Source organism: Scatophagus argus, chromosome 18 (genome assembly GCF_020382885.2).
Source record: "Scatophagus argus isolate fScaArg1 chromosome 18, fScaArg1.pri, whole genome shotgun sequence".
NCBI lineage: Eukaryota > Metazoa > Chordata > Actinopteri > Scatophagidae > Scatophagus > Scatophagus argus.
This window is the reverse complement of record NC_058510.1, coordinates 4693602-4718330: the sequence shown is the minus strand read 5'-3', so window position 1 is coordinate 4718330 and position 24729 is coordinate 4693602. Positions and strand designations below refer to the sequence as shown.

The following is a 24729-nucleotide window of genomic DNA, read 5'->3' as shown; positions in this document are numbered from 1 at the left end:
ATGTCTTTATGGAGCTTTGCTTTGTGCACTGGGGCACAGTCATGCTGGAATAGAAAAGGGCCTTCAACAAACTGTTGCCACAAAGTTGGAAGCATAGCATTGTCCAAAATGTCTTGGTGTGCTGAAGCATTAAGATTTCCCTTCACTGGAAGTCAGGGGCCGAGTCCAAACCCTGAGAAACAGCCCCACACCACATCTGAATTCAATAATAAAGACAGTTTTCAGTACTTTTGTCTATATATAGTGTATCTTGATACAATATATTTTCTGGAAATTCTGTTCAGAATGTTTATAGATAAATATAACCAGGTGGGAAAATGTACTTTTGGTCAAACCAGTAAAATCCATCTTATCACACTGATGCAAAAATCCTCTAAATCTAATATTGCCATATGTGCCATAGTCTGCAGTGTGGCCTACTGTAATACAACTACTGCGAGATAATAAAGAGATAACTACTGTTGTGTAATTCCTTTAATAAAATCTCTACAAGGTGGCAGTGAAATTACAAAACACACAGTAGATTAAATTAGACAAAGTATTTCAGCCTGTGGTCAGGTTGCTGTGTCGATGTGACTGACAGTAGGAAGCAATGAATTGGCCAATCAGCTGGCTTATGCATTAGTATGATTGGTTGTTGAGAGTAAGGGCACCTTGGCTTTAAACTATGCAGCTCTGTTGTTACATAAATATTACAACGGAGCCTATAACATTATCACATCGCTTTTACGAGCATGTCTTGGTGATTGGTGGTTCCACCATCATGCTGTCGTCACATAAAGGTGTTCTCAGACAGGACACACTGGGATGGCGGGTGTCACGGTGGTGATGGTGTGTTTGAGGACATGCTGTTGTTTATGGCCTGGTTTAGATTTGTGTTGACAAGGGCTGCGCTCCAAGGACAAATAAAAGTACGACATCTTGCATAAACAGAAAGAATTTGTTTGTGTGCAGATGACTGTGAAATGTCATGACACACACACGCATGCACAAGTGCAGGCACATATACAAGAATTTCATTCATATCCACAAGTTGTGTCTGCAAATGTTTGAAGATGAGGATGAAAATTCATGAAGAACAGATGGGTTCAGGGGGAAACAGGCCTGATGTGAGTCATGCCCATCCAAGTTTATTTCTTCATAATCTGGCACACTCTTACCTGTCTTCAGCTGTACTTCAAATACTGATTTGTGCTGCTGCGTTCTGGACTTTTGCTTTTGTTAATGATGGGAAGTTCAGTAAAAAAAAGTAGTTACTCAACTGTTTCTGTGGGTTCTGTTTAGATTGCGAGAGAATAATGTCTCAGCACGGTCACCTCTTCACTGTTTCTGTATGAAAAGCTCCCAGTGTGACAGCTCTGGTGTTAATTTGCTCTGTCCTTCTCCAGCTCCATGCGATGCAGATGCCTTCTTCTGTCACAGCAACATGTGCATAAACAACACGCTGGTCTGCAATGGCATGCAGAACTGTGTCTACCCCTGGGATGAGAACCAATGTAAAGGTGAGATGTTACACTTCAGCTCATTTGAGCTCCGTGAGGAGACGTTAGGAGAGACCACAACACTTCAGCACCATGGACAGCGACGGTGGGCTTGAACTGAACGGCTGTACTTCGTTATGGGCCTCAGGCTCTCCAGTACTACGACTCGCTGTCGCTACTACTGGATGGCGGTGGATATCCAGTGTGTGATTTTTTTTTTTTTGTATAAAATTTAGCCATTACTAGTTGCTTCCAGGTTTTGATCTTAATTTTTTGAGCATTTTTTTAATGCACCGAACCATTTTTTGTTTCAGTCAGCTTCTTACTATGACTGACGGTGTCCTACATGGCAACATGTTTGGTTATTTCACATACAGATTTCAGTATCTCTGGATGTCTGTTTCAGCTAATTTCCTGGATTTACTAAGCTACATTTTATTTTGATTAAAGGTTAATAATAGTAATGTATTTAGCATCTAATTGAATTACACAATTGTTACATATAATGAATTATATAATTTAGAAGATCAGATTTTTATGTTTCACCGTCAGCTGATCCTGCTCTCAGTCCAGGATCAGATCAATGTGCGAGAACTGGATACTTGTGAAAATGTGTTGCTGTTTGTTTCCGTTCTTTGAAGCGTCCTTATTTTACCGTTTCCATGCCCCAAGGCAAGTGGGTCCTGAGTAGTCTGTGTCCTGACTTTGCGATACTGTCAATTTCTTCATTTCCTCTGTAGCTCAATCCTTCCCTCCACCTGGACTTTTAAAGCCAGTGGATCTATACATTGATCCCCAAACACAGCTCTGTACCTCTAACCTCTAACTCAGATTCCTTTACTGTACTGATGCCATCCCAGGATTTAGATGAAACGCCTGAGGATTCAGTGAAAAAAGGCAGATTTTCTCTCTGTCATGTCCCCTGAGCCCTGCAGCACTGAAGCTCCCATGTCAAAACCACAGTGTGTTTTTGATGTTATTTACACTGTTTGACTTGGCTTTCATTTGAGAAAAGATTTAGTTTATTTGTCATTCAGCACGTTTTTTTTTTTTCAGTGAACTTGCATTAAAGTCTTCCAGTTACCCTCCTTCCTTTAGATTAGACAGAAAAAGTGCACACAAAGAAACCTGTGTACTCTGTATGTGTTTGGTTTTTTTTTTTCATTTATAAGGCTTTAAGCAGATCCAGTGACAAATTGGATCAGTTCATTGATCTTGCACAGCCTATTCCTCCGTCAGACTAAGATACCTTTCCACACTGCAATTTGAAATTGTGCAGAACTCAGCAAGAAGAGGCCATGTTTCTCGGCCTGTTACTTCATCTTCTGCGTTCGCTCCGCTCTAGTAATGCATAGGGCCACTGTGATCCCCACATTTGTTCTCATTAGTGGAAAAATGTCAGGTTTTATTCCTTTCTCCTTTACACTTCTCAGCGTAACCACTCATGTCACTGAAGCTCAGTGTGCTGTGCTACGTGTTCATCCAGCATTTAAATATCGGGGATCTACGCACAGATTGCCTCTCAACACACTCTGGTAGTCTGCGCTACTCTTTGTGGTAGCGTGGATTATACATATGACCCAATATGACCTTTTTGGCCCTATTTTTCATTAGCTTGTGAAAGTCATGCCCTTAATCTTGTACTTGATAAGGTTCATTTGTTAGATTTCCTTACAATTGAACTACAGGATGTCTTTCTTTCTTTCTTTAATGCATTTATAAGCTAAGCCCCATCTCCTTGCATATGCAGTTTATAAAACCTCTATACATCTTGCAGCACAGTTTAGAATTGTTCATATTCTCATAAAGGTTCCCTTTCTGTTGTGCTTCCATTTCGCTGTACAGAGAAGAGGAAAGCCAACATCCTGGACAACCTGAACAACACAAACGGGACCATTATTGGTGTCACCTGTTGCATCGTCCTCATCCTCCTCATCGTCTCCGTCATCGTCCAGATCAAGCAGCCACGCAAAAAGTACATCCTGCGGCGTGAGGACTTTGACCCCACCATGTTCCAAGAGGTCTTTGAGCCGCCTCACTATGAGCTGTGTACTTTACGGAGTGCCACCACAGCCGCTGCGGCATCAGCAGACTTAGTTGACCTGGCGGAAGACTTTGAGAACTACCACGCCCTTCGCCGTGCCTCCTCGCGCTGCGTCCACGATCACCACTGTGGCTCCTCCTCCAACCCCGGCTCCGCCCACATATCCCAGCTGTCACTAAGTGGACGAGGGAGCCGTGGGAACTTGAGCGCTCGAGACTCAGCGGCCGCCGCTCTGCTCACAGACCTCCCACAGCCGCCCATGGCAGTGCGGCCCTTGTTGCCGGCCGCTGGAAACCGCAGGAGCATCTTGGTCATGAAGCACAGCTACTCGCAAGAGGCAGCAGACAATGGATGTGACCTGGAGGACGACCTGGAAGAAGTTCCCACCACCAGCCACCGGCTTTCACGCCACGAAAAGGCAGTACAGCGGTCAGTATCCATAGATTTCTGATGAGGAAAGAACAACAACCTTTAAGTTAACTATGGGGATGCTTGAAATGTGTTTGGGGTTACTTACATTTATTTTTGTTTTACTCTTATTTTAGCTTTGTTCTTCCTCTCATTATTTTTTTTTAAGGTTATGATAAGCTTCTTTGTTTGCATTGATCCTTTCTCCCCTTTCTGCCATTAAAACCGTTCTTCCACAAAGGGCTAAATTATGACGAATTTGCCCCCTCTTGCATGCTCATCCTTGAACTTGTTAGGCTAGTTTTCCTCAGCTGGTGATTCTAGACTCTGCTGTACTTTGAGGTTTGTTAGAGCTCTTTAAGCAAATACAGACCTCATATTCATTCTGTAATCGGTCCAATTTTGAATGCTAACACAAGGGCTTGAATCTGTGCGTAACTTCTGAGACTAACTTCGTTGACATGAATGCAAATTTAAAAATATGCATTTATATTCCTAACTGTGAAAACATATGACCGAGATTCTATATAGCGTAACATTTTGGCATGAACAAGATTTTCTATAGAAAAGAGAAATATTTTACTGTGTACTTGCACCTTAACTGCTTGAAAAGTAACTGCACATGTTTACGAAGACACTACGTGAAGGTATCAGAGCAACTTTTTTGGAGGAAATACTTCTGAACTTCTCTTGCATGCACTTTCTGTGTGCTCTTTTCAGGGGGTCCTTGACTGTTTATTAATTTTCTACAAGTGTGCATGCAAAGCTCCCAGCGACTAGGAAAGCACTGATGAAGTTTATTGCTGTTATGTAGCTCATTGTGCATTCTGACCTCTCTATGCAATAAGGAGTTTGATATTAAACGAAAGAGCCGTGACATTTCAGGTTCTGCCTCATTGGCTCTTTGAGCAAACATGAATCAGAGTACAACACAACTAGGGTCTAAGAGACAATCTCAAGGTAAGCACCCTTATCCAACAATCAACATCTTTATATGTTGTGTAGTCATCATTTGCCCAGTCAGTATATACTTTTATGTAAGTTCTTTTTTCTTTTCTGTGATTTTTGCGCAGGTTTATAATTTTTTTTGTTTGTTTTTCAGTTGTTCATTTTCACCAAGATGGTTTTCTTGCTTGCAGCCATCTTGCCCCTCTAGTGAGTTTGTTGAAGTCTTTGTGATGCTCAAGTTTACTGTATGTCCTCCCAAGGTCATACATTGTGTCACTCAGTGGAGATTCATTAGCATGGACTGTTTCCCAGTGATCTTTGGTTGAAGCTGTTATCGGATAATTTGTCTGATCTCTGCACTTTTCTGACAGTAGGCCTACAGCAAATAATGTATATCAGTTGTGTAGAGATACTCACGTAAAAGCACAAAGCTGAAAACAGACACAATCCCACATGTTTTCATTAAATTACATCAGTGGGAATTTTTGCACACACTAAAAGCACACTGAGATCAATTAAATGTGTCATTCATCTTTGTAATTTGCAAATCTTTACTGATCACACATTCACACAGAATTCCTCTGTGGTTTTGCATGATTTATGTCACTTGTCGTAATTGATTTTGTGAAGCATAGCATTTATGCCTGTGTGTGTAACAGTTTATGTGTCTGCCCCGCGACTCTGCTCTCATGAGGCTGTAATAACTACAACCGGACACGGTAATATGAGCATCAGAGCTGCAGATACCTGATGAGACGAGCCTGTTTATTAAGATGGTAAATTTAGAAGAAATTTACTTCAATCGCAGTTGCAGCTTCGTGTTTGCACATGATGGAGCAGCCACATAAAGTGCTACCCATTGTTTTGTCTGTTAGTGTGAGAGATGTGCTGTCCTGTTGTCTGTCTGTGTCCGCTTATGTTCTACATTATGTTGCATTGTCTCCATCATGTAGACTTCTTGAGAATAGTGCAATCCTGGATCAGTACGAACGGGCGTCACTGACATATGAAAAAGCGGAGCGGAGATTTACACCAGCATGATGCTGATGATGAAGGGACACTTTGACGAAAGGATATTGATTATGTGTAACGTGAATTCATGTGCGAAGGTGAACACAACGGACTAGATGAAAAAACTCCAGCTGTGAAGTGGGAAAGTTCTGAAAATCAGTCAGCTCTGTGTGCTCTGTAGTCTATCCAGATTTTTTTGTTTCACTGGAAAGAAATGGACCTGTTCAATGAACATGACTATTGATTATTCACCATTTAACTTTAAATTTGGAATGTCAGTCAGAAACATTTCTGCCATTGTCATAGATTCCTCACTCATAAGAAAATGAATGTGATCAAACATCTTCAAGTTAATTTTTAAGCATGTATTTTTCAAATTAGTAGCATACATGTTATGTTAATAGCAAAGTATAGATGCTTGCACTTTGACAAGTGTGGAAGATTTACTTTACTTGTGCAAATTGGAATTGAACTCGATTAACCAATTACCTAATCAAATGTGATACTGTTGGAATAAGCAGTTCAATTTGGATAACAATTCAAGGCCGAGTTGTATGACTTGTGCATGCTTCTTTAATATCCATTAAAGCATTAACACACTAACATAAAAATACAAGAAGCCTTCATCTACTAATACATAAATCAAATGGCAAAATTAATTAATTGCATTGCATGTCGTTGCTTTGGCAAATCGTTAGATAGAGATAACTGCGCAGGTAAATTTCACCATTTCCATTTGAACACAAATTCCCTTTTAAATATGCTGACTAACTTTTCAGTATTCATTTTTAATTTGACAAGGAGTTTTATTTTTGGCAAATGTGTTTACTTCAAGTCTGTTTGTCTTCTAAATCTCTTCTACTGTAGGAGCTTAACATCTTTGTATTAAAACTTTTTTACTGAGGCAAATTGAAAAGATGGAAGTTTTTACAGTTATTCCAGTTATCTTTCAGGGCTGATTTTACTGATGCTTTGTAAAAATAAATAACAATAAAGCTTCACTTTTTTTCTTTTATTGGCTTTTGGTCAGTAGTTCCTGTCAGCTCAGCTTTTCATGTTTCAAAGTCATATGCTTTTTGCTGGTTTTCAAAGGATTTGTTTCCCCAGACAGGACAATTAAACGAGTCGTAGACGGTCCACATAATTCCAGGTAATCACAGGTACCTGACAGACGAGTTAATTGACTTTTTGTGTTTGTCCGGATGACATGAACCCCACACACAGGAACTCACACTAACAACATCGACCGCTGGCAGGCTTTTGTAGGAGAAACTGAAAAACAAACTGCCTCGTGTGGAAAATTAGAAGAGCAGCTGTGAGCACAACAACACAAACGATTCACACACACGATGCATATGACGTCTTTGTTCTTATACGCTCTGTCATTGTCCGACTTCCTACTTTCTGTGTCAGTTTTTATGATATATCATCTATGTGCATATTATTTTCTGTCTTCAGTGTCATGTATGTATCATTTACATCCATGCTCTCCACTTTTTCCTGCATATATACATGATCATACACAGACCCATATGCAGATATCGAATAAAATGTTTCTTTTCTATGCAGACGTTCTGCTGATGTCTCTGTGTTGTTTCTGTTTTACAACTGGGCCAACACTTCTGTTCTACTGTATTTATTAAAAACGTGTACTCACATACCTCCCTCTCCATCAAACACACACACACACACACAAACGCCACAAGGTCACAAACTCAGCTGCCAGTACACAGATAGAGGCAGACACCTCAGTAATTAGGAAAGTCTGAACCAATTCGATCACAAGCATCCCAGGCAGCAGATGAGAGAGCTGGGAAGCCCCGGACAGACTTAAAGTAATAGTGTTTTCATTTCTCTGCAGATACATCAGACAGATGCATCATTCCTCTGCATCTTGCCAAGTTTGACAGCATTCGGAGCTAAGGTTTCTCTCCCTTGCATCTTGAGTGAACTGTTGCCCTGAGCAACTTTACCAGTGTAGAGTGTTGTGATGAGAAAAATTAAAAAAAACAATAATAAAAAAAAGGTTTGTGGTGTATGCATCAAGTTTTTCTTCTTTGTTTGGACCGCAGAGGTGCATTTTCCCTACCTGTGCTCCACAGCTGGCTGGGATTGACGAGCCATGGAACACTGATTCAGATACGGGACTGAAACTTTGGGTTTTTTGGAACAATAGAGTACCTTTAATGTAAAGTTGTTCATGGAGAAAAAAGAAGCAGAATCAGGTTTTTTTTAAAATCATTTTCATGTAACGGTCACGATATGAAATAGCATATTTGAGCTGCTGATTTCTTATAATATTTATTATTTTAATGTCATGTCTTTACAGTAGAGTTATCAGGTTGTTTTTATATCTAAACTACTTCAGAAACCCTTGCTGCGAAGACAAAAACCTGAATGTTTGAAACAGAGTGATGTTAAACTTCATGAGTAGGTGCATAGACATGATTCTACTAACCAGTCAACTAACATTTATTTATTTCCACTCCCACTGATGTCTGATTACTATCCCCTTTTTTAATTTATCTTTTTTTATGTCTTTCTCTTTGTCGGACTTCATTGCATTGTGGCAGGTTTCTTTCTTTTTTTTTTTTTTTTTTTTTTTTTTTTTTTACTAGTTTGCATATTTATTTGATAAAACATTAAGAAAATGCTGGACTGATGTTTTCAATAAACTAATGTTTACTGATTTTACTGTGATGATTCATTTTGTCAGTAACAAACTAATTTTATATTCACTTCTGGTCAGGACCATGCAGCCCCCGTCATTCGGGACACTGAGGTCATGTCCTCGATATTGAGAGATAAATTTACAATTATAGTTATATTAAAGGGTTTCAACTGTTCAAAAACACAGGTTGGAAATTTTATATGCTGATGCTGCAGAAAAAATTCTAGCTGTGAAAACCAACATAGCTTGATACCAATTTAAAGTGTGGTAATATGTCAGTGTTGTGCTTGCAGCTTAGTTTTCACAACCGTAAAGATAATTTAGGAAATAAAGGAAAGGACTTGTGTGCAACAAACGACTATCTTTCTCTGGGATCGTCGATCTCCATAAATGTCAAAATAATGAGAAAATTAAAAAATACAGAAGTCAGAGGGCAGGGTCTCTGCACACACAGACACAGTCACAGACTTCTCATGGATCATACATGTTAAATGAGGGAGACGCTTTTTGTCTTTACATTGTTTTTTTATTATTGTTTTTATTTATTTCAGGAAATTCCCGCATTTAAAGCCTATAATGTTACTAACAACTATTAATAATATAACAATAAATAAACATATTATTACCAGTCTGTGAAGGTGTGTAAATACGACGACAGTTGCTACACAAACAACTCATTTTCCCATGAACCCTGCGGACGGTGTGTGACGACAAAATGACGCGCCTCGCTCCTCCGCTGCAGTGCATTGGTTTTCCAAGTAAGTTAGCTAGCGGTGTGAACTGTGTGTTCGCGTCGTACAGTAACTTTTATCCAACTGTAGCCTCTGGTAGGTGACTGTGGTTTTCACTGCTTTAGCTTGCTAACGTGAGGCGTTGAGACGACTAAAGGACACATTAGCTCCGCTTGCTAGCTGGCTGTGCAGTTAAGCTAACTCACAGAGGACATCATGGCTTATATGCAAATACTGAAAGCTCTGCATCGGACTCTACAACAAACAACTCCACAGCACTCCGTCCAGAAATGCGTGTTCACACACACTCACAGGACGGTGTCAGCGGTATCAAAACTGACCTTCCGCAGAAAAGTCGAGCCTGCTTCGTCTGTTATCGCAGTGCTGAGTTGCCTCCGTCAAACGCACAGACTGCGGGGGTTTTCAACCGACTCCACGGCCAGAAGCAAAAGCAGCCCCGAAGAGAGAGACAAGTCAGTGTCCAGGTATCAGGGCGGGAGCCCAAAGGCTTCCGCTACACAAAAAGGTAAGCAAGGCATTGATACATGTGAGATATCTTCCACTCTGTCAAAGCAGTTCCACTATATGTGCAAAGATAAAGTAACGACAACGAAAAGAAGTCTTAAATTAGACCTCAGCAGTAAGTGGACTTTTTCCAAACGAGCAGTAGGGTGACAAGATGATAGTAACTGAGACACGTACAATGTCTTATAATTTTCTGTCTTTTATAAGAGGAAAAACATATATTTAACACCTGTTTGCATTTGTGAGGCTGTAACCAGCAGCAGCTTCATAATCTTATTTAGAGCTGACTGATAAAAACTCTCACCGTGTTAATCTTCCAGTGAAAGAAGCTGGCAGAGACTTCACCTATTTTATAGTTGTTCTCATCGGGCTTGGAGTGACAGGTGACTACGACCTCGAGATTTCCATCATAGACAAACAGATTTATCATCTCATTTTAAGCAAAATAACAAATATGAGCACTAACGTGCACTGTGTGGTTGTTTGTACTTCAGGTGGGCTGCTGTACGTGGTGTTCCAGGAGTTGTTTTCTTCCTCAAGTCCAAATAAAATCTATGGGAAAGCCTTCAACAAAGTCAGGTTAGACCCAGAGGTAAGGATGAGATCACAGATTACTGAGGCCAAACAGGATGTCTCTTCGTGACAGCAGTATGAACTGTAGACAGCACCTCAGCTGTGTTACGTTGAATGCATGAATTTAAGATTAAGAATCAGCTTTATTGGCAGTATATATATTTTTACATACACACACTGAATTCGTCTTCTGCATTTGACCCATCCTTAGCTGAACACACACATGCAACACCTGGAAAATTACATGCAGTGAAACACACACAGGAGCAGTGGGCAGCATCAAGCGCCCGGGGAGCATATTGATTCAAGATTCAAGAGTCTTTATTGTCATTATGCAAGCATAACGAAATTTTGTGCAGATTCTCAGCTTCAAAACACACTTATAAATAGGAAAATAAAAAATTGCACACCTTAGAAGAAAATATAAAAATATAAAATACAAAGTACAAAATGCAGAATACAGAGTGAGGTAGATAAAACAAAGTGCACTAGTGCCAGACTATGTGTATGAGTGTTTCACTGTAGGGGGGTTATTGCTTTAACAGCTCTGGGGAAGAAGCTGTCCCTGAGTCTGTTGGTGCTGGTTTTAATGTTCCTGTACCGCTTTCCTGATGGAAGCGGTACAAACAGTTTGTTGCCCGGGTGGGTGGGGTCTGTGGCAATGCGTCTTGCCTTCTTCTGGACTCGGGCAGTGTAAACTGAGTCCAGATCTGGTAGACTGCAGCCCACAATCCCCTGTGCTGTCCTCACCACCCGGGCTAAATCTTTCCTGTCCTGCGCTGTGCAACTGCCATACCACACAGTCACACTGAGACACAGGATGCTTTCGATCGTGGCTCTGTAAAAGTTCATGAGCAGCTGAGTAGACAGTCCAGTCCGTTTCAAATTGGGGGGGTTAAGTGCCTTGCTCAAAGGCACATCCGCAGGCTAATGGAGTGGGGGGCATTTTTCGCATTAATCACTCCACCACACCCAAATTTTTCCTGCCCGTCCAGTGGGGGAATCAAACCGGTGACCCTCCGATCACAAGCCACTTCTCCAACCTCTAGGCCACGGCTGCCCCAGGAGAGAGACATGAACTCAAAATTTATTTTATGTTATGCAATTCTTGAATTCATCTTGTGTTGAAAAGTAAAGTGCAACAGAACGTTTTTGTGTACTGAAAATGTAGGTGATCGGTGCGTTTGGGGAGCCGATCAGGTGTTATGGGGAGACTACGCGTCGAGGAAGGAGGCAGCAGGTCAGGTGGGAATTTTCATACTCTGTTCATTATTTGTTTGTGAGCTGATGAATAAGTTGCACACGTCTGTCCAGATATGAGACTTTAGTGGGGCAATAAAAGCAACCAAGTTAAGCACCATTTGTGTGTGTGTGTTTCCACCTTAGTCATCTGGAGTACATGAAGGATGGACTGAAGCACATGCAGTTAAAGTTTTACATCGAAGGCTCGGAGCCAGGCCTCAAAGGAACTGTACATTCAGAGTCAAAAGAGGTTGGTATTTTCTTTTGTTAGATTGCAGGATGTGACATACCAAAGTAGTACTGCTCAATATTTAAGAATTACATATGTGAAGTATACGCCAAAATGATTTCGGGTGTGACTGCTGAGACTTAATGCTGAGATCTTGTTTTAACTTCTTGATGCTTCGCAGAATCCTGAAACTGGGAAATATGAGTTTCGTTACATATTTGTGGATGTAGACACCTACCCAAGAAGGACCATCATTGTGGAAGACAACCGATGAGAAAGATAATGGACTTCACTGAAAAAGCATTGTGTTTGTGTAACAGGACAAGTAGCTGACGATGCACTGTTAATTTAAATTAAATTGACTGTTAAAAGCTGTTTGCTTTGCAAATCCTGGTCTCTTTCACAGAAACTGATCATTGATATTTTTGTTTTATTTATGAATCATGCACATGTGCTACAAATAGTATTTTCTTTTTTGACTGAAAGACTCCAGGATCCATCCATCCATCCATCTTCTTCCGCTTTATCCGGGACGAATTTTGAAATAATTTATAATCAAAGATGCTTTTAAATTGTAATACAAATGTTTAACTTTACATACACAGAACAGACGCGCAATAAAAAAAAATCCGTATCAGTGTTGTCTTTTCTCTGAGCAGGTTGAGTTTGAACATATGGATGTGACCATGATTGATCTGTCACGTTAATTCAATTGGATGTATGGTCTAATCAGTTCACAGGCAGTTCATTTAACAAATAGCCCTAAAGGATCAAGTCCGTCACGCTGTTGTCTCAGAGATCACCTCGTTTACTTTCTGATAAGTCTGGTTTTCTTTTCAAGGTACGTATCTCTTTCAGTTTTTGTTTTAATGAGTAATTGCACTTGGGTGTCCGTTTACGTTGTGTTATAAAACGTTTTCCACTAGATGGCGGCAAAGAACCACGATGTACGTACAACCCGACGTGAGCTTATAGACGATTTAATTTCTCATGCAGTTAATATTTTTCTATGTATTTGAAATAGCGGGCCTGTCTCTGAATGGTTTTTTTGCAATAGATTTTGTGAGATGGTGTTTGTAGACTTTATCAAAATGAGATGGGTTGAACATCTGATCTCAAACGAACAATAAGTGAAAATTTAGCTTCATATTGTATTTTATATTCTTTAATTGTATACATCTACATTATAAAAATATATTTACATTATGTTTTGTATATGTTCAGTCACATGCATAATATATCGACACTGTTCTTTCAAATATTCTGTATTTGGTCCAGTTGTTACTCTTTTGTTAGTTAAAGCTATGCTACCTTTGAGAGCTTCGGAAATATTGGCATTTATGAATGACATGAGTGTAACGCGCTAGCAACAACCCCGGAAAGGAAGAAAATCTTCTTTTTTTTTTTTTTAAATCACTTATTGTGATAATGCTCATGTTGAGATACAGAGAAGCTGCAATTACTCATCTAAATTCTTTACAAATTTTAGTATTTGGGTATTTTTCATCGAGGAACCATATTTTTAAAATAATTAACACATCAACTTCCTTAGATGTGCTTACATATTTCCATTATCCTTATGGCAGCACAAAGTCGCTCGGTACTGAATGACTGAATACGACCGTCACCGAAGCGTCAATTCGAGTTACGATTTCTGACATCAACAACAGCACCTGAACGTACAAACTAACCGACTAATTGTTTGTTACGTCTGCGCTCGGGGTTCAGAGAAAGCAGTTTACGGGAAGCTCGAAGGCAGCAGTCTTACGAACGCCGCCCACTGTGTGAGGCAGTAAGAAGGAACGCGTTGAGATGAGCTAAGCTAGAACTCTCCAGGACTGGTTTAGTTGTTTCCTCAACGTAAAGTTATCGAGTAGTTTGACGGATAACTAGCTAGTGACTTTGAGGACAGTACCAGGAAACTATGCTGACAGACACGGTTCATTTTAGCGGTTGTTTTGTATGCGTAGCGGTAGAGTAGCGGCTGTTGTTGTTGTGGCCTTTCGCACGATAGCCTAACGTTAGCCAGACTAACGCTAGCTGTAGCCTCAGCTGGTTCCTGAAGCTCTGTTCGCATCACATCCCCTATGACGACGAGGGAGATGGCACACCTTTCCAGCTAACTCAGAAGGTCGAGTTCACTCCATAAAGTAAGTTCAAAATCCCGTTCTTGTGTTTGCGTTTAGCCAAGTTAAGGCAGCTAAGTAAACGGAGGAGATGTCGTGCTAAACCTAACATCAGTTTTAAGTTACACAAAGTGCTTGAGCATTTTAACCTCACGTATGTTAACTTGGTGAGAAGACTCGAGCGTGTCATGAAACGCAATGATTATTGCTTCTTAGGGCAAAATGACTCAAAATTGTTCCCGTTTTTTGGCCAGGGATCAGCAAGTTGTTCCCCAGTTATGAGAGCCTTTTCTCAGTAATTGACATCTCACAGAAATGGAACTGTACTGGTACATGTGAGTATAACACCTATAATTACATTTGCATCTGTTTTTAAATGTAAGTGGAGTTTCAAACTGATGCACAAGGCTGTTTCGCCCTCCTCTAATAAAGGCCTGTCTTATCTTTACAGAGTTGTCATCATATTCATCATTATCAAAATATTCTTCTACGTGTGCTGGTACCGATCAAGACAGAGGCAGCTGGCAGCATACCTGAGCAACCCCCGCAATGCTCAGATAGTCATTGTAGGAGGACGAGCATACCTTCATCAGATGTGTGAGAGACAGAGTGTAAGTGCAGACCCTCACAGTCATTCAAACGCCAACTTGTCTTGCGTTTTCAGCTCGCTGCTGTCAACCACAGAGGGGGTTTTTACGCCTCCAGAATATGTCTTTATAAGGACTGAGTCTGAGTATTTAAAGGTTTGGGTAATAAAGAGAATGTCACTCTGTAGGCTGAAAGACTTGAGTACGGTACACTTGGCAGGCACATTGCACTTAAGGCAGGATCCAGCTTGACCCGATTGTTTGTGGTGAGACTGTTTTCACTTGCTGTGACTCCCCATCCGACTGAGTTTTAGTAATGTAACCTTATTCAAAGTGCACTTAAAGGTTAACCACACCCTCAGATTTTTCTAATACACTATATCCCCGCAAATTAAAAAAAATATAACGCAACGGTGAATTACTGCAGAAGCAGCGACTGGAGGAAGCGCGACCTCTGGTCGGCGTAGAGCGTGAGGGACGGGAGACACAGACTGATCACCACTGAGTCTGATGGATATTTAGAGAACCTCTAGAAGAACATTTATTTCATTCTGTGATAGCCGTTGGAGCCTTCCATATTTTGTCATCGTTGGGGAAAGTTCAGACAATTCTGTTGAGCCAAACTTTCAAATCCAAGCAGGCACATACAAGCTAATAAATAATAAAATAATAATGAAAATAAATAAAATAGTAAAAAAGTAGCAGCTTTTTTATAGGCTGTATGAGTTTTGTTGGTAACATCATCTGTGTTAAAATCATATACCAGCCAGACTCCATGTGATTATAGCTCCTCTGTAACTGCATTAGTGTTATTTTGGCCCCGCAGCAGCCGTGGCTCACTGAAAGCAGTGCATTGTAAAGTGAAGTTTGCAAGCCTGAAGTAAGAAAAAGTCAGATAAGGTCACAGTTGTGTTAGGTTTTGCAGACAGCCTGTTTGTTCTCTCATGTGGTTTTCAGTCAGTCAACTTTCACTCACATTTCCCTCACATTTCACTTTCAGTGACATACAGAGCCAGTAGACGATCTGCATTAATCTGTTAGAGCTTCTCGTTTCCATGCACTTGGGTGCTAACATTTTTCTGTTTGTTTGACCTTGTTGATGTCAGAGGTCTGACAGAGCAGGTCTCACCTTTGACGTTTCTTCAGTTAGAAAGTAATTTTGAGTGTGTGACTGAGTGCTCTTCTTTTCTAGACAAGTTTGTGAAATTTCAACCGTGCATGTGAGATTATTTTGTGCAAATATCGTCAGTGAAGACACAGACAGGACATCGGGAGTACACAGATTTAAAATGTTTGTCCCTTTTGAAGGTCTTCATTCTGATTAGTTTATGCCCGTTAAGAGTAATTTGGATGACCTTGATGGTTGTCTTAGCATTTCTTTTATTATGTCTTTTACAAAATATGTGCTTCCCTTGATTGTTCCCTTCAAGTGGTAGTTTTATTTGGGTTGATGTTTTCAGTAGTATGTCTAGCATAGTAATGTCTCTGCTCATCATCCATTTGTGTGGTGCCTTTTTCCTCATACCTTGTGCCACAGGTTCAGGCTGGCATCATGACTGTGTGTCCCCTCAGGCCTTTTCTGCTTTACTGTCTCTCTAAAACACCTGGAAGCCATCTTCGTGATTCAGAAGCTTTCAATATGTGCTCTGTGGTTGATACGAAACAGGTTTCTCTGATGTTTCTAACCGATTTCTTATCTTCAACCTCTTCTTAGAAGTTACTGCAAAAGATGCTGCGTGAATGACAAGGGTATTTTCAAAGATTAGATTCATTTAAATGGAAGTGTGCTTAAAAAGTACATTTAGTCACTCCCTATTAGTTATCATCATCATTATTATTAACACTATCTCAGCTTTTGGGTTCTTTTCCATTGTGGTAGTTGCATCTAAGACGCACATACTATGATATTTTTAGCATTGTTTGGAATTTCTGTCTAACAGGAAATGCCTCCGTTGTAAGAAAAAATAAATAAATGATGCAGTTGAAACTAAGAGATGCCTGAGCTTTTGACCTTGGGTTTTCCCAGACCACTTATAACATCATGTACAAGGTTCAGTATCAATGTTAAACTTGCCCGAAGTCTGTTTTTACTTTCCACTGAACAGATTTTTGTTATGCATAAGTGGTTGTCTTATAACAACAGAGTTTAAAGTTATTGTAGTCCAAATAAGCAACTGACCAAACTCCTGTTTCCAGGATAGTTGAGAATGTTCGTCCAATGCCCGACTCTTTCTGAAATGTCCCTCTCTTTAGCTGTGCCCATCACCAGCTGTTTATTTCTGTTTTACCATTTGCCCATTCAGGGAAATGACTCGCTAGATTTACTTTCCCAACATGCCATAATGCATTTTACTTGCCTCGAGCAGGCAGGCAGGCAGGCAGGCCCTGTTGTGTGCCGTCTGAAGTGTTTGTCAGATGTTAGAGGAAGTTCAAGATTCTTTGTGTCTTTTGTCAGATCGCTAATTACTTGTTCATTAATTATCCCACAATCTCATCTTCTTCACTCATCTTTCTATTTCTGCTTTTTCATGTCTCATGTCCTCTTTCACGGTTTTGCTCCTCTGACACTCTGCTGCATCATTTCCCCCCGTTTTCCTTTCTGCTCCTCTTCCTTTCTTCCTTTACTCCTTGTTCCTTCTGCCATCTCTGGTGTATGATGTTGCCTGTTTAGATTTTAATGGAATGTGCTGCTGAGAGGCCCCACGGTCATCCATAACCCAGCTCTCTGAACGTTCTCTGGAGGGACGCCAAGACGACTGTAGTCCTGGGTTTAAATGAATCAAACACAGCGTGGGGGACAAAGTCTTGATGTAGTATCGCTTACTAACTTGGACATTCGCGGCTACCTGAAAACCGAATCCAGAAGCGCTAAAAGGAAAAACTTTTGATACATGGCAGGCCCTGGAGAGAGAGATGGAAGAGTTGAATAGTTTCTAGAGTAATTTCTTTTGGTCCGGTTGTGGAGGATTAGAGGAAAAAGTGGTGGTGTTTGTTTGTTTATTTTAATGTGGTTGTTCCTAAATGCCATGCTGCAGGGATGTGACTCGTATCTGGCCTCTGAACGTTTGCCACCCAGCCATGAGGATCCAGTTTGACTTTTCCAAAACATGTCACGATAATTGTGACTCTATAGACTATTATAGGCGGTTTGTCCGGTAATTACCTTGAACTTGTCGTGGTCTGCCTGCGCTGCATCTTTCCTTATCAATCTCTGTTGCGCCCACAACAACAGGATGGCAATTTTGAACTAATTAAAGCGTCAGTCTGCAGCAGTTGAGTCCATCACCAGGACTGAATGTGCTGTCTTACTTTTATTGTTGCGTTTTGCTTGCCAGCAAGAGAAGAAGAATAAAAGAGAGCTTCTGCTGAAGAGGTAGAGGAGGAAAAAAGATCTAACATTCGTCTGTTCTGATAGTCAAAAACTTATTCTGATAGTCGTAAACTTATTGAAAGCCTGATGCCTCTAATGGATCATTCAGTAAAACTGACTTTCCTTGCTTGCCTTGTCGTCTTTTCTTCATGCAAAGAAGGAAAGACAAAGAAGAAAATCAACCCTTTTTCAATTTGTCTGTTTGTCTGCTGTTATTTCAGCCCTTTCCTCTTTAAAAGAACTGAATATTATAAAACATATCTTTGCAAAATGTTATTGCAATGTCACAGCCTGGAGTAACAAACACCACCACCTCCTGTTTGTGCAATTCTCCAGCAGACATCTTGCTTCATCTTGTTTTGTGTAAACGACTTTATGGGTGATTAATGTGGTTCACCAGGTTTGGGCTGAAAACGTTCCATGCCGATCAGGTTTTCAGTTGGAAAACACATGTTTAAACATAGAAAAGAGGAACAAAACCTGCAGGACAGCACTATTAAAGTGTCTATTGTCTTGCTGTTTGATTAGTGCTTCAGTGTATAAATTTGATTTTCGGTCGAACCTTTAAGCAATGCATCTGAGCCACACAACCCAGCGGTGGGTTTTAAGGGACTTTTTCTTGAACAATTACCAAAATTACACCTTTTATCAGAAACTGAAAAAGCAGACAGTCCTTGAATGACTCACGTGTGACTACTGCTTCCAGCGGGAAAAACGACCAAATCGAAACTAAAAACAGCGACATTTCATTGAAATTACTTTATTTTGTATGCCGAATTTTGCCAAAAACCATTTGGACTCACCAGATCCTGTGGAAAAACTTGGAATTCTGGGCTACTGAGAAGCCTCGAATGATTTTGGTGAGTCAGTAATGATGCCAGTGAAACGTTGAGTGAAAGTTTGACTGAATTGCAGTCTCTTTTTTTTTCTCCCAATAGCGGTAACACACATCGCCTCTGTAGAAAAATCTTGTATATGTATGGAAAATGTGTGTACACCAGTCAGCCGCAACATTAACCACTTGCTTGATATTTTATAAGACCCTCTTGTGCTCTCAAAACAGCTCTGGGGGTATTTTGTTGTCACTGGCTTCGGACTGCTGGATCTTTTGGGGTGGAGCCTCCAGGTGTTTTGGGGTGGGAGGTTAAAGAACATCCATATGATTGCAGAAGCCAAGGTTTCCCCACAGAACATTGCATTGCAAACAGATGATTAATGTTATTCACTTCACCTGTCAGTGGTAAAAATGTTTTGGCTGATGGGTGTATAATAATGTGTCTTATTGTTATTATTCTAAAAAAAAATCATTTCAAGTTGTTTTTTATGCGTTATGGATTTCTAACTGTTTGTTTTTAGTTCTCCCAACTTCTAGTCAGGATTGTATTGTTTCCATAGAAGTGCAGGATTTAAATGCAATTACAAAACACATGCCCACAGTGAGTAAAAATGAGACAGGAGCACACAAACTCCAGAAACAGCTTGAGTCTACAGGGTTAAAGACTGTCTCTTTGGAGGAGCAGATAAATCCAATATTGTCATAACCAGCAGCAGTGTCCCCTCTGGTGATGTTTAAAGTAAAACCAGCTGAGTTAGTGTCCTAATAGTGTTGACATTTGTATTGTTGGCTTTAGCTAATGGATCTGTGACTGTCTAAGCTGCGTCTTTTTGCCGTCTGTGCACTGAATGTGTTCATGTATGTGTACTTATACGTACTTTATGTATTTATAACCTCTTCTCCTTTGCTGTATCTGTCAGTAAGACTTTCTGTTTCCTTCCTCTTGTAGCAAACTTCTGTCTGGCCAAGTTGGTATGGTGTTCAGGATGACCTGTCATTAGAGGAGCCCCCCACAGCCCTGCCACCAGCTGCATCCTTCTCCCACTTGGACATGCCACCACCATACGAGGCAGTGTCTGGAGGTAACACACACACACACACACACACACTCTTCAACACAGCACTATGGCACGTGCCTGCTGCTTCCTCGTTCAATAAGCTGATCAAAAGTCGAGCCAGGAACACGGCCTCTTTCTTATTTTTTCCCTTCTCCTTCTTCAGTCTTCTTAATTTCCTCTCAGCCTCAGGTCTGTCCACGCATCTGTTTTTCTCAGTAGCAGGTTTACAATGCAAAAGGTCCTTACAGGATCCAGTAAAGTGAATCCAGGTTTTTGCTTTAAGCAAGCGATTAATGGGAGTCCCCTTGTAGAAAACATACAGTGTAGGTTAAGCGTCTGATATCTTTAATGCGCTCATCGTACTTGGATTAGTTAGGTTTAGACAAGAAGAAGGTTTGCAGTCGAGCTGGCTTTGCTGGACGTGTGATACTGAAATCTCAGTTTCTGCTGGCATTGGATACTTGTAGTAGGAAACACAAGCAGCCCAGTCTGACCGGTCACAGTTCTTGCAGTCCCAGCGTTGCATCTTCGTACTCCTGATGTGTAGCGACTTTCTTTTAAGAAGCACACGTCAGCAGCAGCGGCGCCGACACACGTTGCCAACGCTGGGCACAGCGTAACCTCTTAACACAGACGTGTAAATCCAGCTTCAGCCTAAAACCCCCATCACTGATCAGAGTACAGTTTATTAATCCAGTTGCCTACACGTGTTCTGTACAGGTTGGAACTACTCATGACAAATACTGTACCGTTAGGATCCAGGCTGGAGATTCACGTGCCTGATTGATTGTTTGGGGTATTTGAACTGTCGATCTCATTAATTCATTTTTACGAGAATTAACTTGCATCACTACTTTGTTGTATAACCAAACTGTGTTAATTTACTAAAATGTAATGACATTTTTTAGTGCTAGAAGGACTTGGGTGATGCTTCTTTAAGAGAACGAGCACAAAGTTTGTCGTTTGTAAGCTTTGCTCACAGGCGTGTGAACTGACCAGGATATGAAGCGTCCGCAGCACACAGTAACGTGTGGTTAGTTAGTTAGAGTCTCCTCTCTCTTCTTGTAAATAGAAAAAAGTCAGCAGCAGTTTAACCGACATCACTCCGATAATCTCCTTTCTTCACGGTGATATTTAAAGGAGCGGAAAGCCAGTCACAGTGCTCTCGTTCTACTCGGCGCCTGTGCTTTTCACGTGACGAACAACATATTGGTGTTTCCCAGAGTGCAGTTGTGACTTTGTGATAGAGGACGTAAGCCAGCCCGGCCAGTTGTCGTGATCTTGAGTTTTAGTCTGTTGATCTGCAAATGGCACCTCATTTGATCTGAAGTGCTCATTCAGTCTGACAGTAGGATGTGGTTATCGCAGGTGGAAGTGGTGACATCTTAACGCTAATTGTATTACTTGATATTGTAGCCTCACTTTCACCATCACCATGTGATCTTTTTTTTTCCTGTGAGAGATAACGAGTGTCTCGAGGGCTCACTATGGCAGCATGAATGTATAATAAGTCCTGTAGGAAGGTCTTGCAGCCATACAGTATCGTTTCCTATATTTTCCTGCACCACAGTTTCAAATTCCGTTGTTATCAGGTTGTAATTCTGTGACCATTTGAGATACGCCATCGTCCTCTGAGCCAAACTCTCATGCTGAACTTCTGAACATTAAAGTAAAAGAGAAGAAGTCAAATGTGTAGGCCAGGTCATGATATGAGCCATTTATTCATGACAGCCAATCAGATGAGAGTGTGGTCAGACTGCGCGTTGGTTGAGGGAGTGGCTGTGAAGGTGCTAACAAGTTAGCAACAAGTTTCAGAAGAGCTCTGGGGTCAGTTTTCTCAGACAGTATTCTTTGTGTTGTTGCTCCTAACAACTCTCCCTCTCACCACATTGTTCTCGGTGACTCCCACGCACTAAAGACTTACTTGCATCAGTGTCCCGCCCACCTCTTCCTCTGCTCATGCTCAGTTTGTCATGTGAAGCTGCACACACTTGTCGGTTGCTGGTGCAGCTTGGGGAGAAAGTGGGAGCGTTTGCTGTGTGCAGTGAGGCACTGCATCAAAACAGAGTCACTGTTGCATAAAAAAAACGAGTCTTGCAGGAATGAATCAAGATTGTTGTCTTTTTTTTCCTTTCTTCTAATGTTGAGGCTTGTTTGAGCTGATGTTTCTGCTTTTGTAGACAGCCGATCGCCTGGTTGACCTGTTTTCTCCTTTTTCCTTTCATTTTATGTTGCAGAGGACGACCTGAAGCCTCCTCCTTACAGCGAATGTGCTCAGGGCGATGAGGCCGCCGCTCCCCGTCCCAACCATCTCACTCCCCTCATTTCTGAGGGTGGAGACTCCGTTAGCGTAAATGAAGCCCCGCCTCCTTACACACCATCTTCCCTGGCACAAGTCGCTCAACAAGACCGTCCTGCAAGCCACAGTGATTCAGAGAGCAGGTCCACCTAATCAGTCCCTGATGCCAGTTTGCCTTCTCCATGCACTGCCTTCTGACACTCAACCTCAGTGATCGTTGCCAGCCTAACTCTCGTCACATGAGAGCAGATGTTTGTTTGATCGGGTATGTGTGTGTGCGTGCGCGCATGTGTGTGTGTGTGTTTGGTGGGTTTTAGAACTAACTTGTTTTTCTACTTTGTATTGTTTAAAAAAAAAAGAAAAAAAAAGTGGTCATCTGATGAGTTTGGCAATAACAGATGATATCAGCAAGCCTGTGTGCCTCAGTCAGGACCGCAGTACCTGCCCCCCCAGCTAGGATGAGGATAAAAACCCCTTTGACCTCCTTAAGCTCAAAGGGAGTCGGTGAGATACAGGTGAACGCAAAGATGGCGTCCTTCTGTATGTCCAAAGCCACTTCCTTTCACAGATCTAAGACATGAGTCATTTTAAAAGCACGTTTGGGGAAATGAGAAGATGTTGTAGTTCCTGCTGCTGTGATATCCGTGGGATATTACTTGTGTCTGTCTGTCTGTCTGTAGGCATTGTTCTTGAGCACAGTGACTTGTGATAGAAAGCTCTCAGCCTGGAGAGTCTTACTCGATTTTTCTGGCAATTCTGCAGCATACGTGTGCATATTGAATAAATTGTGCTCCAGCGTCTTCAAGCTGTTCTTGCTCTCCGTGCTCCATTAGTGCTGCACGTGTGTTATTTGAAGACAAAGTATGTTGACGGAGAACCATTTGATAATGAATGCAATAATTGTTTTAAGTAATGGCCTCATTAGCATAACCAGTTCTGTTTAATATATCATGTTGATTATACTGGCACATTAGGCAGTACGCGTGCCCATTAGATCTGTGAACGGGAGCGAGCGAGGACGAGTTGAAGAAATAAATGAACACTGCTGATTATCACCTCTCCTGCTGGGTTCTGTCTGTTGCTGCTTTACTTTATCATCTATACAGTATAAACACCATTCTTGTTATTTCATTGTCTCAGAAAGTCGGTTCTTTCAAATTCAGATGTAAGATAATGAGATTTGATGTGATGGATTGTAACGTTGGGCTAAGGGCTTAAATTGACAAAAAATAATAACTGAAACTGCACTTGCTCATAAGTCATTGACAAAACTGTTTTTTTTCCATAATATTGCAAAATGAAGACTAACCAAAAAATGTTTTGTTTTTTTTTTTTTTAATAGCAGTTTCTGTTCCTTGTAACATGAGTAATCTTCCTGTTATTCTACCACAGGCTGGTAGAGATCTGCAAACCTTGTGCATTTGTTCTGTTTGTATTTTCTGGAAAAGTGTTGCTTTGGCAAACGTTATTACTGTGCTTTTTTCTGTCACTGCATTTCAGATAATCCTTGAATAACCTTGAGAAGATGCTTGCAAATGATCCACCTCCCGTGTGTTTGTTACAGTAACAATATAATCGTGTACGGTTTCTGAACGCTGCAGAGCGCGAGAGAAAGTAAAACAAAATGAAAGCTGTATACATGAAATTTGGGAAAGTGCATAACAGCCGGAGGATATATCACGACGCTGCGTCATCTTAAATGTTAAAATGTAATGTATTTTAATGATAATCCTTGGTATCGTGGTGATAAATCGTGGAGCATCTGTCACTGATGCCTGTCAAAGGAAATCTCTCCTGTGCTCTTTACAGCCTGAAGGTTGCAACAGAGAAGCTGCAGTGTAAAACATCTGAACTTTTAACTTGGTTGACATTACTAACGCGGCGGCGGCGGCGACATGATGGCGATCGACCACCTGCACCGTGGTGTTACAGGCTTCTACTGTAACGCATGTCCTGTTTGTTCACTTCATGTTCATTCCCGTGACATTAGAGCTCTCCAGTAGCTTTGTGAATTAAGGAGAATTAATTTTGTTTTTCTGTTGTGGGGAAATACATCATCTGTATTAAACTGTTGTTTATAATCTTTTCTTACTTTACGTAATGTGTCACGTCGCTTATAAAGAATTTCCCAGCACTGAAGAGGAACAACGTCTACAGTCTGGTCTCAGAATAGATCTTTATTTACATTTCCACTAAAAAGCTGCTTGGTTTTTGCAGCTGTCTGTTTTAAATATGCAAAATTTTACAATCAAATGAATACATCTGCTGTGGAAGACTACATTGGAGTAGACTAGATTAAATTGTGTGTTGTATATACACAAAAGTATTGGGACACCTGATCATTACACCAAACAGACAAGGCTTTCCACAAGATTTTTGAGTGTTTTTGTGGGAATTTGTGCCCATTCATTCAGAGAGTGAGAAAGGCCCTTTGTCTCCTGAATGGCTTCCTAGTTTATGCCAGTAGATAGATTGATAGATACTTTATTGATCCTGAGGAAAATTCAATATGTAACTCTAACTTTGATTAAAAGTTCTGTGAGAAATCTGAGTCCCAAACCGAGACAAGCTCAAGGGCATCATCGGCGTTA

The 24729-nt window shown here is 40.9% G+C and overlaps 3 protein-coding genes across 9 annotated transcripts in view; all 3 read left to right on the top strand.

The window, feature by feature from the left end:
• The window catches only part of neto1l (neuropilin (NRP) and tolloid (TLL)-like 1, like), a 69555-nt gene extending 61091 nt beyond the window's left edge, over positions 1–8464 (top strand). The window contains exons 11-15 of one of the 6 annotated variants that reach the window (XR_006841381.1): positions 1389–1502; positions 3327–3954; positions 4819–4893; positions 5036–5088; positions 5835–7742. Coding sequence is in view for 5 of the 6 variants with exons in the window: in XM_046370659.1 (XP_046226615.1) it covers positions 1389–1502; positions 3327–3954; positions 5835–5922 (830 nt within the window). In the remaining variant the exon portion in view is untranslated. The other 5 variants (XM_046370664.1, XM_046370661.1, XM_046370663.1 and 2 more) reach the window with 5 other exon arrangements.
• Positions 8465–9253: 789 nt separating this feature from the next.
• On the top strand, positions 9254–12238 carry timm21 (translocase of inner mitochondrial membrane 21). 2 transcript variants are annotated; one of them, XM_046371980.1, is made up of 6 exons: positions 9254–9820; positions 10140–10202; positions 10314–10411; positions 11564–11632; positions 11779–11884; positions 12045–12238. In XM_046371980.1, exons 1-6 carry the CDS (start codon positions 9511–9513, stop codon positions 12050–12052), a joined length of 654 nt encoding a protein of 217 aa, XP_046227936.1. In that variant the 5' UTR covers positions 9254–9510; the 3' UTR covers positions 12053–12238. The 2 variants fall into 2 exon arrangements, with proteins under 2 accessions (XP_046227936.1, XP_046227935.1); XM_046371979.1 differs by having other exon boundaries at positions 11564–11637.
• Positions 12239–13500: 1262 nt separating this feature from the next.
• Positions 13501–24219, top strand: si:dkey-118j18.2. The gene is made up of 5 exons (XM_046371594.1): positions 13501–14013; positions 14244–14324; positions 14441–14600; positions 19731–19863; positions 22077–24219. Exons 2-5 carry the CDS (start codon positions 14305–14307, stop codon positions 22289–22291), a joined length of 528 nt encoding a protein of 175 aa, XP_046227550.1. The 5' UTR covers positions 13501–14013; positions 14244–14304; the 3' UTR covers positions 22292–24219.
• Positions 24220–24729: the final 510 nt, after the last annotated feature.